The sequence below is a fragment of the Prosopis cineraria genome, unplaced genomic scaffold (assembly GCF_029017545.1).
Source record: "Prosopis cineraria cultivar Desert tree isolate PC_DT_omini unplaced genomic scaffold, ASM2901754v1 PC2, whole genome shotgun sequence".
Taxonomy (NCBI): Eukaryota; Viridiplantae; Streptophyta; class Magnoliopsida; order Fabales; family Fabaceae; genus Prosopis; species Prosopis cineraria.
The window spans coordinates 13,671,395-13,689,652 of NW_026555333.1; the positions used below are offsets into that span (position 1 = coordinate 13,671,395).

The 18,258-nt window shown below is 31.2% G+C and overlaps 1 protein-coding gene across 1 annotated transcript; it reads right to left on the bottom strand.

The window, feature by feature from the left end:
• Positions 1-11,053: 11,053 nt before the first annotated feature.
• On the bottom strand, positions 11,054-14,451 carry LOC129304163 (anthranilate synthase alpha subunit 1, chloroplastic-like). Its single transcript, XM_054943852.1, has 11 exons — positions 14,306-14,451; positions 13,864-14,048; positions 13,589-13,778; positions 13,320-13,471; positions 13,026-13,141; positions 12,695-12,941; positions 12,538-12,594; positions 12,214-12,366; positions 11,984-12,064; positions 11,800-11,886; positions 11,054-11,726 (listed from the first exon to the last, which is right to left on the bottom strand). Exons 1-11 carry the CDS (start codon positions 14,364-14,366, stop codon positions 11,394-11,396), a joined length of 1,662 nt encoding a protein of 553 aa, XP_054799827.1. The 5' UTR covers positions 14,367-14,451; the 3' UTR covers positions 11,054-11,393.
• Between the last annotated feature and the right edge of the window lie 3,807 nt (positions 14,452-18,258).

Below are 18,258 nucleotides of genomic sequence, written 5' to 3' on the forward strand. Positions count from 1 at the left end.
ATAACCTGCTAAACCTAAAAAGCTTCACATCTCAGTCACAGATTTAGGCTGTTCCCACTTCATCACTGCATCAATATTATTAGGATCCACTACAACTCCAACTCTAGACACAACATGGCCCAAAAACTTCACTCCTTGGAGCTAAAACTCATACTTGCTCAATTTGGCATAAAGCTTATATTCCCTTAAAACTTGCAAGACAGTCCTTAAATGCTCGCCATGAGCCTCCTCGTCCTTCGAATAAATAAGAATGTTATCAATAAATACTACTACAAACTTATCTAAATATGGCCAAAAGATCCTATTCATGTAATCTATGAATACTGTAGGAGCATTAGTAAGTCCAAATAGCATCACCATGAATTCATAATGCCCATATCTAGTTCAAAACGCTGTCTTCAGTATGTCCTCCGCTCTTACTCTTAATTAGCGGTACCCTGATCTCAAGTCAATCTTTGAGAAAATTGTTGATCCCACAAGTTAATCTAGTAAACCATCGATTCTTGAAAGTAGATATTTATTTTGATGGTTAATTTATTTAATTGTCTATAATCAATGCACAATCGAAGGCTTCCATCCTTCTTCTTTATAAAAAAGACTGGAGATCCTAAGGTGAAACACTTGGTTTGATGAAACTCTTCTCAAGTAGCTCTTTAATTTGCTTTTTCAGTTCTGTTAACTCTGAGGGGGACATCCGATAAGGAGCCTTAGAAATTGACCTTGTACTAGGTACCAATTCAATTGAGAACTCCACCTTGTGCTCTGGGGGTAAACTGGAGGCCTTGTTTGGAAATACATCTGCAAATTCTTTGACAATAGGGATATTCTTCACGCCTTCATCAATCTCAGCTTGGATAGAAAAGAAAACTATATAGGCCTGGCAACCATTCTTCATATATCTATCAACTTGTGCCGCTGATAAGAAAACATGGCCTTGAGCCTCAACTAGAGTCACCCACAAAGCAGATAAAGACATACTCCTATCTCTGCAATCCAGGATAGCACCATTTGTAAACATCCAATTCATTCCCACAATTACATCCATACCTCTCAGTGATAGGATAATTAAGTCCATAGTTGTCTTCTTATTTTTAAACTCGACCGCTGATAGTGCATTGCTGAGAGTTCTCTATACTCGGGGTAGGGGTAGATACTACTGGGCCCCTTTGTGACCTCTAATAACTACTATGATGGCTCCTCTGTCCTTGGCCCTTTTGAAATGGACCCTTCTGCCTTCTCTGGTTTTATGAGCCACTCGAACCCTGATGGTTCTTCTTCGTAATGCCTCCGGTAGGTTGGGGGTCTACTATATGAATACCCTCTCTTCTCTCTCTCAACCTCCCTCTTATTGCGGGCTACTACTTGTAGTTTTATACACATTTCACCAAAGTCTTAGATATCCAGATGAGCCAATTGCTCCTTCAATTCTGGTCTTGCCTTTTCCAATAAGCACTTGACCTTCCACTTAGAATCATCCCTATACTGTAGGTAGGTGGAGTATCTAGATAACTCCTAAAACTTGACAATGAATGTGTCCTCATCGAGGTTCCCTTGCTTAAAGGCATAGAACTTAGCTTCCTTCTCAGACCTAACTTTGATGGGAAGTAATGCCTGAACAATTTTTCTATTATTTCATAAATAATATTAGCTTTCTAATGATATGATTATTTTGTAAAGTAGAACAAATATTTTGATTAGGATTTTTTAATAGGATAGTCAATCTAATGATATGATGGATTAAAAATACAAGTTGAAGTTTTTAGGGATTATAATAAATATTATAGAATATTTTTTGAGGTTAAAACTCATGTTTAAGAATTTTTGACTTAGACTCTATATCTATATGGTTGAATTTATGTTGAATCTGAGATGTAGGGATGAACATCTGATTATTAAATATTTATTTAACTATGAATAGATATTTTTAAGGCTATAAAGTGTTGGTTTGAGGCTTCAGGGTAATTCTAAAATTTTTAATATATTTTTGAATGAATTTTTTTAGAATATAGATGGATGAAATTATGATACTAGAAGTGATTTGAGGCTTGAATATAGTTTATTAGGGTATGAGAATTTTAGAGAAAAATTTAGAAAGTTAAATGAGGCATAAACCTTAAATTAGTGTTAATATGGATCTTAAACCTAAGACTTTCTAACTCTTTAAATTAGAGTTATTTATTAATTTTAATGTAAAATTAATATATAGTATTATGAAATAATTATGTAGATTGTATCAATAAAGAGAGTGGTGAAAGAGGAGTTGTGAAGGGAAACTTATTGTTCAAGACACAAGGTAACTATTATTAATGTGTTGTGATGGATGTGTATGTGATTGGTTATGTGTTGCTTGGTTGTTTGAAAAAATTATGAATTATGAATTATTGAAAATAAATATTGATATATACTTGTTTGGAATTATTGCCAAGTAGGTTAAAAATTTTTTTTGTCTATCATGATGAGATATTATTATTTAGTTATATTCTTGTTTGGATATTTAAATGATGTATAACTTGTCAGGGTATTTTAATATATGATATTATTGAAGATTTCTGTCTAGTTAATTATTATCACGTGATAAGCCCTCATTGGACCAAATGAGTTTTGTGTAGCTTGGTCCAACTCATCTTCGGTCGGGTGATTTAGCATCCAGGTATGGCAAAAGGAGTATATAATGTGTAGTCATGCAATTAACTACTTGTTTGGTTTGCTTGGAAATATTATTCGGTTAAATGTTTTTGTGCGCCCACTTAACAATCGCATGATTAGTTATATCCATATGCATCATACATATCAATTTTTGGTTACTGAGACTTTTAAGTCTTATTTTCCATAGTTAATATTTTTACAAGAGCGAATTCAACTGAGAAAGCACTAGAGGCGTGATTTTGGTGTATGAAACATCATCTTTTACATTGCCTCTTATTTTGGATCATGCAATGTATCTAGTGCAAACTTAGGACATTTCTTATTTTGTGAAGCTTATAGACTCTAATCCTTTTTATTAACTGCATTTATATGACCAAGAGGATCATGTCTGTCCCTCTTGATTCTTGACTCGATTTGAATATCATGCCATAAGGATCCTGTCTGTCCCTCATGGTTCTAATTGCTTTTTGGTTCACATAACAACATTAAAAAAATTGTATTTAAAAATTGTTTGGGACTCTGTCAACTTAAGATAGGATTTTACACTAAATGCTGATTTAAAAATTATTATTTTTTATATGAATTGTTTTACATTGTTTTTCATTAGGTAAAATTTTATTTTCAATTATCATGATAGAGCTTATTCATTATGTTAAATTCTTTCTACTATAATAGGTTATTTGTAAAATATTTTATTTGTATAATAAACTATTTTCTATCATAGTAGAGTTTTGAAAAGTAATTTAGTTATTTATTATCATGGTAGAAATTTTGCTATTATGATAAGGGTTCGATGATGTAAAAATAATTTATTAAACTAATAATTTGTGAAAAATCAATTTGAAAATTTTAGAGTGTTACAAGAATATTTAAATAAAACTTAATGATTTATTTTCAACAAAGATAATTTAATAATTTATATAAATTCACTAATGATAAAAAAGTCCCTAAGGACTTCAACAAAATTATAACATTTTAAGAGATTAAATTATTATTTATATATTTCAAATGAATTTTATTATCATGTTCCCTTCATAGAATCAACAAATGGAAAGAATACGTAAAAATCCTTGTGCGTACCATATAGAAAAATTAGTCGTGTGGTTGATTAACCTTAACTTGGCATGACTTCATTTAATGCAACAGTTATATGATTTAATTTTTAAAAGACATTTCTAAGCTGGCTTCATCTACAGCTATTATTAAGTGTGATCATTATATCCTTGTGTGCTGGAAAAGCGTTGGTCGTGTAGTTAACTTCAACTTGTTGACCGCGTGACTTTGCTCTACGAAATAGTTGTATGGCTTTTAGATTGAACCCTCACCGTCATGGTGAAGAACGTTATCATCACGTCTATAAATTATTATTTTTTAAATAATCTAATAGAGGTGGCATTTCTTCTTCTAATTTGTTTTAGATGCCACTCTTGTATTATTTTCTTTAAATATTTACATAAAATAATATACACCCAAATTTTTCTTGTGCAAGAATTCTAGTAATACAATATCAATTTAGCAGTCCAGATTATGCACAGCAAGGTACAAAACATACTTTTTTAACCAATACAACAAATAAATTTACAACTATATGTATCAATCTATATAGCTCACCAAGCTAAGTAGTCCATATATTCAATGACAAGTTCCAACAATTTACCAACAATGACAATGTACAACAATTCAATTTCATTATTAATCTTACAACTAAACTACAATTTCACCAACAATAACAATGAAAAATTCTTATATACAACTCAATTTTATCACTAATTTTACAACTAAATTTCAATTTCTTTTGAACACATACCAAGCTTTTGGTGCCCTCCCTTCAAAACATAAGATGATCACTTTTCAATTAGATTATAAATTTTTCAATCACTATATTCCTTGCACTTTGTATCTTTATAGTACTACAAAACAATTATTAAAATATGATGTCAAAAACAACTAAAAATTATGGAACCAAATAAAATTAAATAAACTAAAATTTTCATACTAATAAGAGGACAAAAGTTTGATTAATGAGTAACCTCGTCTTTTATGAATTTCATAATGTAATACCTATAATCATTGCTATTAGGTTGAAAAAGGTACTACAAAAATTATCAAAAAGTTATCTAAACTTATGAATCTAATAAATTTATTTTCATTAAATCAATAAATTCTTATAAATATAAATATACCATAATCTTAACCTACTCATAACTCTTAGTGAAGTTTTTATTTCTAGAAAAAGTATCGCAACATGATCTAAAAAACTATTTAATGCCCTATCAAAATGGAAAACAAATTAATCAATAATGATAATAATTGAATCATATATGTACATATATGTAAATGAATATGTATATGAATAAATATAAATACTTATTGAAAAACTTCAACATAGCAATGCGATCTTTTGGCATAGATTGATAATTAATATTTAAGTAACTAGATAATTAATAAAAATATATATAATTAATTGACAAGGGTCAAGCATAATAAATGACGTAATTAACAAGGACATAGGTTATGTTTCCAACTGTTAAAAACGCTACTTGTCATCCTAACTTCTTTTAGGTAATCAGTCAACCAAAAATTTAATATAAAAAATTTATTTTAAAAAAGAGAAGTGGCATTTTCAAGTTGAAAAAATGCCACCTCTCTCTTACAAATTAATTTTTTGTATTTAATAATTAATAGATAATGTTTAGTATTTATATGTTTTATTAAAAACACTAATTAATCAATAATGATAAAAAGGTTACATACTTTTATAAATAAAGAAAATAATAATTATGTAATTTAACAGTAATTAGTAAATACAATAATTAATAATTAAACAAATAGATAATAAATAAAGCTATACATAATTAATTAACAAGGCTCAAGTATAATAAATGACATAATTAATGATGACGAAGGTAGCGTCTCCCATGATTAGAAATTCCACTTGTTATCCTAATGTTTTTTTTTTTTGGCAATTAGCAAAAACTATTTAATGTCATAATATATACTATAAAAGAGAGAGAGGGAGGGAGAGGTGGTGTTTTCAATTACAATTTACTTTTATATTCAATAATTAATAACTAATATTTAGTAATTATATATTTTAACAAAAACACTAATTAATTAAAAATAATAAAAAAATTAAATTAATATATAAGTAGAACAAATAATAATTATAAAATTTAACAATAATTAGTAAGTACAATAATTAATAATTAAGTAATTAAGTAATTCATAAAACAATACATGATTAATCAAAAAGGGTCAACCATAGTAAAATATATAACTAATGAGAATAGAGATGATGCTTCTAGCGATGAGAAATGCCACCTGTGTAACATTTGAAAAATTAACCTCCTATTAATTGAACCAATCAAGGATAGTTAAGCATATATTAGTAAGGTATGTGGTTAGAGAGGATTAATAAATACTTTAGGATGTGCTTTCAGCTCTAGGTTCGGGTCTATAATAAAGTTGAGTCACTTGAACCTCAAAAAGGAAGAAAAAACAAGGAATAATGTCTCTATGTCAGATGCCACTATGCATGCGTCATGTTTCGTAGCTCATTTGGCTAAAAAAATGCAAAGGGTCTTTTCTATATCACATGCTGCAGCACGTGTGTCAAGATAGATCAGAGAGAGATAATAGAAATTTGAGCAAGAGAGATATAGAGCACTTGAGGAACTTTGCTAAGGTTTGAAAATTTGAAGATTTAGGAGCATTTTTGGACTTCTAAACACAAGATGTAAGTTTCCTAAACCTCATCTTCCTTTCTCTCTCATTTTTTAGAAGTTTTGAGGTTAGGATTTATTGTTAAATGTGATTTTTAGTTCATGGATCTGAATTCATTCACTTAAATAGAGTTAATGATAGTTATTTTAATTGTTTAAACCAATGATTAATGATTTTACATGGTTTGGTGTCTGATGGTGCATTAATGGCTAAAAATTACCATTTATTATAGTTGTTAGAGTTGGTTGAAAGCCATTAATGGCAAGTAAAGGGTCTAATGAGGTTAGATAGGGTTGATGGAATTTAATAGACCCAATGGGTAAGCTTGAACACTAAGAATGAAAATTATAGGGAGTTTATAGAATTGAAATTAGAAATTTAAAGTGTGTAAATGGTGATAATGATAAGTTTGAACATGATTAATTGTAAGTTAATCACTAGTTTAAGCTTGAGAGCAAGCTTGAAAGCATTTATTTGAAGGATAAACCTTTAACCTCTTAAAAGTTTGAGGTAACTAGGAGAAAATTTATTTAGTGTAATTGTTTGTTAATTGATTGATTTTTTTGAAAATCAAATGATTGACATGAATGATTGAATTTCATGATTATAAATATGTGCTAAAAACACGAGTAGTTTGTGGATGTGAAATATGAATGATTGTAATACTTACTTATGATAGCTTTATGGTGGGAATCAAATGAACTTATGTTTGTGTATGAGAATATGTTGAAAACGTAAGCATAAATTCATTGCATGATCATTTAGTAGGAGTTTGCTAAGGGAGAGGAGTAGAAAACTCCACATGGTATTGCATAGCTGCCTTTTGGTCATTAAATGTTAGCCTTACCACATTATTTGTTGAGGAACTGTCCTATTATTTGTCAAGAGACTCGAACCTAGCTATCTCTACATGTTTATTGAAGAGACTAGCTAAGGTTTTACAATACCCCAAAGATTCAAGAATGAGAAAAGTCATGATCTGAGAGTAGAGTGTAGTAATTTTTAACTAAGTCACTCCTTATGATTAGTGAGTTTAGATAATTTATTCACACAGATGGAGCCCTATTTAAATTATAGCCCACGATTTCAGTTGGAAGATATAAGGAGGATATAAGGGTAGTTCGATTATGCATATTATTCGAAGTGTCATATGGTTGTTAAGTTTGTGGCAAGTTTTGATTATTAAAGTGCCATTATCACATGCTTGTCAATATTATGGCAATGAGCATTATTATGTGATTGGAAAGATACATGATGATCTGGTATGCATGTGATATGAAATAAATGTCATATGTGGCTATGTGATGATATTGCTTGTGTAATCATGTTTAATGCCAATTAATATGTAATTGTATAGGATAAACTTACTTTAGTAACTTAGTTGTTATATTTACCCTTCTCTCTTAATATTTTATAGGCTCTAGTTTGGGTGCTGATAGGGCAAAAGTTTTGAAGGTTTAGGAATTTATTATTCCTATTATAAAGCCTCCTAACTTATTTATTTTGTGTAATTATAAGATATTGCCAATTAGGAAAGCATCTTGAGCATAGTTGCACTATGAGAATATTTATGATTGACTATTTGTTTGTTGAGCCTTGGAATGATTATACATACATTTGATTATTTCTAATTGAGTGAAGATACTAGTGTAAGTATAGAAATGATTCATATTGTCTATTATGTATGAACATTGATTACTGCAATACCAAACATCCCCTCTTTGTTTTGGTATTAAGGGATTGAGGAGTAAAAATGATAATTTGTCTTTATTATGTGCATGTGGTGTGTTGCACAGGTAATCCTAAATCCTTTAACTATAATCTAGATGTTAGTTGTAGCTTTTGGCACAAGTCTTAAGTTTTGAATACCCACGTGATGTGAAAAGGTGAAAAGTTGGGAAATGTGTTCAGATGTTCAACTTTCTTGTGTGAAATTATTTGGGAATAAAACTTATGTCATTAGTTAGTTTATGCAATTAACTTTCTGTAGACACCTAGATTATCTTGACTGAATGTCAGACAAAGATATAGGGTACATCAAAAGTTACCATCGGGTGCTGTTTTATGACAGCATAATACTATCAAAATATGTGTAACGCACAGCGGCACATGACTCCTACAAAGCAACACGCGGCATAGAGAAGAACAAGTCACTACACATGTTCACAATGCCCCCACGCGTTCCTTTGCTTTTCACTCTTTTGATGTTATACAATTAGTTTTTGAGTCTTTTTTAACTACCAAATGACATCCCATGCTTTCTGTGATCGCTTATTATTAATTTTTGACTTAATAAAGTCACTGTTGATGGATTTTACCAAAACTTGAACTTGGGATCTCAATTTTTTAAAGAAATGCTTGTAACTTCAATTTACTTTTGAACGGTTAACCATGATGGAATAATTGTATGGGGTTCAAACGAATTATTACTAGTGAGGAGTATGTTTGGGAAGTGGATTAGTAATTGCGACCTTACAATTTGTCATCCCAATTTGTTTGGGTAATCAATCAAAAAACTAATTTATGTCATAACATACGATTTAAAAGAGAGATATGTGGCATGACAATTAAAAGGGAGAAATGTGGCACTTCCAATAATATGTTGAAATGCCACGTTGTTGTTTAGTAACAACAAGTTGTGTCATTTCTCACCTCTTTTTTTAAAAAAAAATTAAAAATAAAAAGTAATTAATAAGCAGGGGCATTTGAAAAAGAAAATGCCATCTAAAGTGTTTCAAAGTTTATTTTAATGGCATTTTATTTTTAATTGGTATAAAATATATGCTATTAAATACCATTTTTATGGTAGTGGCTTCCACTCCCAAAATTATCAATGTTAATAAGCAATTAGCGAAGATTTTTTATCTTCCCAAAGAGGTGGGAAATGATCCAAAAAAATAATTCTAGGTATATCTAATATAATTTGCAATTGAGAGATGTTGGAAAATGAAGGAGGAATATATCCGATCAATTAGTTATTTCCCAACAGAAAATTGATGAAGATCGGGAAAAGAGAGGTCTATATTTGATGGAATATTTTCGACCAAGTTTTATCTGATGCTTGAAAAATCTCTATGTTGGAAAGGTTGGAAAGTGAAGAAGGGATCAAACCAGACAAATTATTTTGACCCAGAAAGAGAATGTTCAAACTTGAAATCGACCCAGGGTTTGAGGTATACTTCCTTCCAAGTTATTTCCACTAGGAAATTAACATGACCTTCAATGATGAAAGATTTCCTTTGGAGGGTGGAATCCTACTAAAGAAGTTATTGATAGATTAGAAACATACAAAGTAAGACGTTGTATGGATCCTAACCAGAAGAGAATTTTTCCAGTCAAGTTATTGGAGTTCAAGAGAATGGACAGCAAATTTTTCTCCTTGAAAATTATCATGGCTCAGGAAGAGAACTTGCAGTCTTTTGAGACGGCCAAGTTTTTGAGAATCTCACCATGCAATGCAGAATTCTATATTGAGAATTTCAAGGAAGGTCAAGTTACCGATGTCTGGTGCAAGGGTGCAATCCGAAGTTGGAATTATTAAATGCAAGTCCAGAGACTAATCATGTGGGGATTATTGCATGAAACACCTTGCCATTTACAGAATACAGAATGGTTCCATGAAGGTAGAATTTCAGGATAGCCATTTGTGAGTTAGGCCTTCACAGCAAGCAAAGCGAGTTTATCAATTTCTGGGTCCGTAGCCTTGCTGGTTGTGGTTGGCAACAGCAAGGTCTCAGAAGCCATGATGAAGAGCAGCAGAAAATTGGTGGCGGCAGCAAAGTAATAGGGTATCATTTTGAACCTTGGTTATCGAGAAGGAGGAATCTGGAAGTTAGAGCCAAGTACTGATCAGAACCTGACTTCCAGGAACAACCATTTCACACTGTCTAACTTTTCACATTCAACAGTCATGTTTGCAGTGGATTTGAATCTGTTGATTAATAGGACAATTCATATATGAAATAATATCAAACATACCACCGTTTTTCTTTTATTAATTCTGAGGAGCGAAGTTACAAAATTATTAAGAATCATCATTATTGAATTATTTGTGATAATTAATATAACATTTTTATACGTCAACTTTTAAGCTTGCCTGAGTCACTTTCATACCACAGTAGTTTAAGCCAAGCAAGTCAAGCCTTCCAGCTCTATCATTGTTTTTTTTTTTTAGGGGGGGTGAAAAGAAAATAAAGGCATGGAAAAGAGATGAAGAGCCTTCCAGCACAATGTCTTCCATGTATGATTTTTGGGGGGGGTGGGGGAGGTGAGAGAGTGAAAAGAAAATTGAATTACGAAATTAATGTAACGCCATCAACTGGCACAGTCCACTTCCGCTACCTCTCTATCAGTATGCGTTCGGATAAGTCTGGAAATTGTTTTGGATGAATATTGTTTGAGTTTGGATAATGTTTTGGATGAATATTATTTGAGTTTGGATATTGTTTTGGATGGATGTCAAACTTTCTGGACATTGGGTGACCTACCAGTGTAAGGTGTTTTCAGTAAGCATGCTGCAGATTGTATTTGTATAATGAGCGACAGATAATGATCAGTGAGAGTTCTACGTCAGTGTTGATACCGAATTAATATTAATATAAAGTATTATTAGTTTTTATTTTAAGAAACAAGTAATTAATAATATGAGGATCAAGTCTCTTCCTCAACTTTGTAAAAGGATGAATTTTAAAAGATTTAACTCATTTTTCTTTCTTTCTTTTTTTCCGGCAACTACAAACTTGAAATTACAAGCTAGACACGATTAGTAAAGCCATGCTTGCCATCTAACATCTTTCTACCTAAAGTTACACTCAGTTCACTTTAGATGTATGTACTGTGGTGGACTAATTTGATTCAAAAGTCCCCATTTCATGTGCTAATAACATTGACATGGACGGGTCTTATTTCTCCGATTTGAAGTAATTAATTAAGACCGATCCATAAGTGTGTCTCAGCAACCTACAAACACATTGTAGATGGAGGGTTCTTCTTCAATTGAGACTCATAAAATGAAAGATTAGACGTCAAAATGGGTGAAGAAAAGCAGTCTCAGCCAAGTCAATGGAGCGAGAAAGAGCCGCAGCTTTGTCGAGACATTCTTGGTGTTCATCGTCGGGGTCACTGTCAGCCACAATGCCAGTACCAGCTTGAAGATGAGCTACCCATTCTCTGCGACTCTTGTTCGCATCTTGGTAACTGTGCATCGTGTCATTCCTAGAACTCGTCGTCGGAAGCACCACTGTTCTCAGAGCTAGTGCAATATCCATGTCCTCGTTGAACGAGATCCACCCAAATCCGCCGCTATATGGCCCTCGCCTCCTCGCCTCCAATTCATCGATCAACTCCATCGCCTTCACCTGAACCCACCCTAAATATAAAAGCCATGAACAGTAATGATATTCTCTGAGAATTAATGACAAGGTTATGGACCTTTGGTGCTCCACTGACGGTTCCCACCGGCAAAGCTGCACGCAGGGCATCCCAACTTGTCAGGTGGTATTGCAACTCTCCAGTGATCTGAAAGAATTGTATTTTGCAGAATAAGTTGTGGTGAATCGTGTACGTGTGTGTGTGTGTGTGTGACTGTTAAAGCTCAGGAATATTAGGTTCTGACCGTTGAGCTTATGTGCATGACATGGGAATACCGCTCGACCTCCATAAGCTTTTCAACTTTCACAGAACCAATTTTTGAGACCTGCAAGCACAACAACTTCTTGCCAACTGTTATTTTCGTACTCTTCACAGTCCAGAATACAAAAGTTCAAGATGTGTTTTAAGAGCCATATTCTTAACACAGTTAATGTAGAATGTTCGTTATAAGAGCATCCATGATTTCATACATACCTTCCCAACATCATTGCGTCCCAAATCAACCAGCATGACATGCTCTGCACATTGCTTTTCATCATTCAGCAGTTTCCTTTCTAGCTCATCATCTTCATCCACTGTCTTTCCTCTTCTGCATGTCCCGGCCAATGGACGATTCACAACCTTCTTCTGTTAATCATAATCAATTTCCTCTCAATTAAAACAACAGACTAATCTGACAATTCTAATAACATGACAGACTTTCATGCACCTCATCAGGTGAGAGTGTGAAAAAATCATCACATTTATCAGTCCAAAACAAATAAAATAGATTCAAATGTGCGAAGAAATTGAACTCACCTTCTTTATACGTGTAAGAATCTCAGGACTAGAAGCAACCAGAATGCATCCCCTTGCCTATTTGATGAAATATATAAAATAAAATCGCATATAAATCTCTTGACCACAAAAAGTTGCTTGAATGAAGGAGGGATATGAAGTTGCTTGGAGACAGAACCCGCAAATAAGCCATGTAAGGACTTGGATTCACCACTCTCAGTGCTCTATAAATGTCAAATGGATCAGAAAATGTTCTGCGTTCAAAACGCTGACTCAGAACGATCTGAAAAATATCCCCTGCCTGAATGTGCTCTTTTGCTTGAAGAACTGCATCCTTATATTCTTCACTTGTCATGTTTGAGTTCCTCAAAGCAGAACCAAACTGGCGAGTATGAAGTTTCACAGAACCTGGGCATAGCTTTGGGCTACCACCGATGAAACTCTGAATTAACTTTGAGTCAAAGGTTAACTAACAACTGAGACATTAAAAGCATGAACAGATAACTCACCGGATGCTATCCTGTAATCTTGCAACTAATTTTTCTAACCGTTCCTTTCCACCTTTGTAAGCATTCTCTGCTGAGGAGTACCTATCTAGTCTCACCCAGTGAACCACATATACTTTCTGTTGAGCAACCCAAAAAAGAAAAAAAGGGGGGGGGGTTAAAACCAACATATATAGTACTTGAATTAATTTTCCCGTAGCACTTGATGTTAATTAAAGTTTTTCGAATTTTTTTTTTTAGTGTCAATGAAGCCGAAATATTAAGAAGGTAAAAACAAAAAACCAAAAACAGAGATACCTTCTCGACATGGTCAAAGACAATTACATCATCATAGAGGCTGAGATGCATGTCGGCGAGGTTTCTGTCATCCTGAGGAGCCCTTGAAAATGGAACTTTTTTCTTCTCCACGTAACGAATTGTGTCATATGAGAAATAGCCTACCCAACCTCCTGTATGATCAAAGCATACGCTAATTAAAGTTCTGTAGAATGCTGGTAGAAAGAATCAGGCTTGACAAGATCCTATTTTTGGAACATGGATGTAAGTAAATCAGCATTCTTAGTTACCACAAAATGCATCTGGAAGTTCATCAGAGAAATGGGGTTTCCAAGCCTCCGAGATTTTTCTAGGAATCCACATGGGATCATCGACAATATCCTCAGTCAAGTTCCCAAGTTCATGGTCCATTACTGTAACCTTGTTTTCCTTCGACACAATTTCCTTTGTTGGCTGAGCCCCTGCAATGCTATAGCGCCCCTACAAATACGAATCAAAACCACTATGAATTTCTTCTGTATACTTTGAAAATGATGAAGCTAAGATCGAAATTAAACAAACTCACCACATTTGAAACTTGAAAATTGGGTTCTGCAGACTCGAAAAGAAAGCTGGGAGCCTCCCGGTCGTCTTCCTTGACCAAAATCCGGTAAGCTAGAACAGGGGTAAGCTGATCAGAGAATATGCATCGATATAAAGGAATCAAATTTCCACTATGTGAAGCTTCTACGAACTTTATTTCCTCATCAGCTGCAAAGTAAATCAAGAAATGGATCAATGAAACAGTACTGCCGCTTCGTTAAATACCCCTGCCCTGTTTTGAGTATAATGCCATACAAAAAATATGGAGCGTTTAAGTATAGTTTGAAGTATCAGAGGTTGATTGGAGAAGCACTTCAATCTTCAAGCTGCTTTCACCAGGAAGGAACAACGCATCTAAACACTAAAAATTAGAACTTTTGGAAAGATTACAGAAACTCAAAATGAGAGCACCTGAAAACACTCACCATAGGAAGGTGGGCTTGAGAGTGACGAGCACCTTAATGCGACTGAGGTCAGGCCACTCATTGAAACGCCAGTGCCCCGTGCCGGAGAGGAGCGGCGGCTGAAGGGCAGAAAACGGGGAGAGAAGGATAGAGAATGCGTTGCAATGGTGGACATGAAATTGAAACATGATGGGGTGGTCGGGATCTGTGCAGATATCATGTGGGCAAGGGGCATTGTAGAGTGGCTCAGTAGTCCTGGAGGATCTCTCGGTCGTAAGAAACTCAGATTTATAGGATTTTCTTGCGATCATGAAGTGAACATTCCTCCCATTAAATTGGTGAAGCGCTTCCCATGTGATCATCATCATTGATGAGCATGGGCGTGCTGATCAACATAAGCTGTGAAGCATGGATAGTTCAAAAAACTTTAAAAAAATTTTAATATGTCACTTGAAAACCTTAACAAAAACACTTACTCGCTCCGTTTAGAAATGGTTTGTATTTTTAATTGAATCATATTAATTATTTATTTTCAATCTAACATTATTTTTTTTATATTCATTCCTATTAAATATTCTATAATAAATATAAAGTTATTCATCACACTTAAAAAAAAAGACAATTATTACACTTCGAAAGACTAAAAATATCTTATATTTTTGAACGGAGAGAGTAATATTTTGATTGATTGCTATAAATATTTTTATATTACTTTAAAAATTCTTGTTTAAAAATTAAAATACTTATACTTATATTATAAAATGTTAAAATATTTATTATAAATATTTTCTTACCCATATCTTAAAATTTTAAAAATTTATTATATCACTATATCATGTTGTATCATATCTAATATTTGTATCTGTATCTATGCAACCTGGTCATAACTATGCACTCTACTGCTCCTCACTGTTATGGCATTTTTAAAGATTTTTTTTTTTTTGCTTTGGTTATTAATACAAGACATGTGCTGTTTATAACACAATTTAGAAAAATAATAATGACATTTTATAATTTTTTTTAAATATAAATATAAACTTTTAAAAATATTTCTTTACATTATAACATCATTTCAATTTTCTTTTCACTTAAATAACAATATTAAAAAAATATCATTAATAAAATTTTAATTTTTTTAAATTGTCTTATATTTTGAGATAAAAAATTTCTTCAAAGTTATTTTATAATATGAGGGGAGGAAGTATCATTTTTTTTAGTTTTACTTCTTTTCTAAATTTATGTGTCTCTCTTTATTTTCAACAAGAATAAAGTTGAAATTTTTCCTTTTTAATATATATTTAATGAATTAGTTGTCCTTAATTTAAGTGAAATAGTTGAAAATGATTTATATTTCGTCTAGTCCTATTTATATGGCAGAGAGAGAATATTTAATTTAGATAAATTTAATTTTTTCATATATTCTCTTGCTTTTTGGTGAAATTTAATCTATTTTTTAACCAACAAATTTAATCTATTTTTAAGAAATAAAAAGTCTTTTAAATGTTATTTTTTAAAAAATTCACTCTGGTTTTCCCTTTAATTTAGCATAATTATGAGTAAAATTAAATAAAAGAGTGACTTAAAAGTTGAAAGGATCATTATGGGGTCTTTGGGATATATCTTGATGACATGTGATTGAAATATGATTCATATTGGAAACGAAATAGTATGATTTCTCTGGAACCATCGCATAATTACAACGATAAACATGAACACCATAAGAAAATTAAGCCGTGAACGTGATGACCTGCCAAAAATATAAGCTTTTGTAGATTTAATTTAATCAAAGTCTGCCCAAATTAAGCCTCATCATCTCCCCTCGTCTCTATAATTGGTATAGAAAAGCCACATCAACAAAATTTTATTTTATTTTTTCATACTAAACGATTTAATTCATATTTAACAAATCATTAAAAAAAATATAATACTTCATATTCGTCTTCAAATAAAATAATATTTTCTTTAACAAATTAAAGTTTTTTTTCCAACAATATAAAGCTTCAAAAATTATAACTATTCAACTTTTTATAGGAGATTTATAACTATCTTATGCGAGCGCGCATATATATTAGGGAAAATCACTCTAGACAAATTTAATGTTTCGAATAAACCTATAACTAAATACTGCTTTGAAATTCTTAAAAAACATATAAAATGTAACAAAATATTTGTAAAAAAGTTTACACTTTAAAATAGAGAGAGCATTTGGAGAAAATTTAATGTTTCGATAAACCTATAAATTATAAAGTGACTAATTAAAATGATAAAAAGCATGGTATCTTGTATAAAATATTTTTTTACAATTCTTTACCGGCATGTCATTCCAACTTCAATTTTTCGTTTTTCTATGCTCACCTATATATGGACATCCCAACCAAACATGAGGTGTTCATGCTGTGAAGAGCATTAAATGAAGAGAAATAGAATGAATTCATGTGTATGCCTGGTACAAAAAAAAAAAAAACCTTACTGTTTTCCTTAAAAAACTGTAAAGCATTTTTAGCATTAAAGGTATAATTCATGTGTTTTTTTTTCAAAAATACTTATAATAAATATATTATTTTAGGCTTATTTTAAAGTAAAATATCTTATTAAATAAGGATAAATATAAAAAGATGTTATTAATTTAAAAATAATTAATTATTTTATCAATAATATTTAATTAAAAATATCTTATATTTTTTAAGAAAGTGAATATAAATATGAAAGCTATAAATTAAAATATCAAAAGCTAAGTTGGAAATGACGGAAACTTCAGTTGAAAATCCTAAAAGCCAAGTTACTTGAAACATGTAAAAGGTTTAGTTGGAAACATTATTTATAGAGCAATTTTCTCATATTCAATTTTTCTTTTGGGTATTTCTAATATGTCTGCATTATTTTTTCCAACTTAACTTTCAGTCTTTTAAAATTAAAGGATGATGTAAAAAATTATACCTGAAAACGATTCTAATGGAGGCTTCTAATTTCCAACTTAGATATGTATAGAGACATTTTTATTAGTTGATTTGTTTCATAATGTCAATAAAGGATTAAGGTCCTTAATTAATTGATATTTTAAAATTTTAAGGGCTTTAATTGTCTTTTTTTTTTTGTTTGTTTCCAGTTTCCAAATTCTCATTTCTCCAAATAAATAAATAAATAAATATATATATATATATATATATATAAATTGCCAACCTCCAAATCCCTATCTATATATGTGTGTTTGGATAAAACTCAGGCCGACGTGCCTTTATCAATTAGATCCAATTTTTCAATCAAATCTTGTTATATGTGGTTTTCATTGTTAACAATGGTCTAAACAAATTTAAAATTTTACCCATGACAATTTATGTTATGAAAAAAATTTATGTGCTAAATTTTGACTGGAGAATTAGATCTAAATCCCTAATAAATATAAGCACATGGATTTAATCAGTTTTCTTAGGCAAACATACTTTCTCTCTCTTATCTAAAATATTGGACATTTTTTCTAAGTTATTGTTCGTCCAAAATACTGCATACTTTGAAAAAAAATAACATTAAATTCTTTTTTTTTCACAAATGTCTTTATTAATGTATCATAAAGAGAGATGATACAAGAAAGAAAATAAAGGTAATTAAGGTACTCCCCTATAAGGCAATTAAGATGCATTAATTTTAATGGGAGGGTACATGGTGATAATTTTTTACCCATTTAATAGCATAAAGCATAAAAAGATTTTAACAAACTTTCTTAATTTTTGTGAAATTAGTTAAAAATATTTTATTTCTCTGATCTTACTTATAAGTGACTCTCAACATATTTCACTATAATCAATGAAAGACTTTAAAATTTATTAACTTTATTTAAAAATTTAATAAACTTTCAATTTTACTCCTATTAAATAACATATTTTCTCTCACTATGATTTAAGATTGAAAAGGAAAAATTATGATTAAAAAAATTGATGACATGACTTATAAATAGTATTAAAAAAATTCTTCCATAT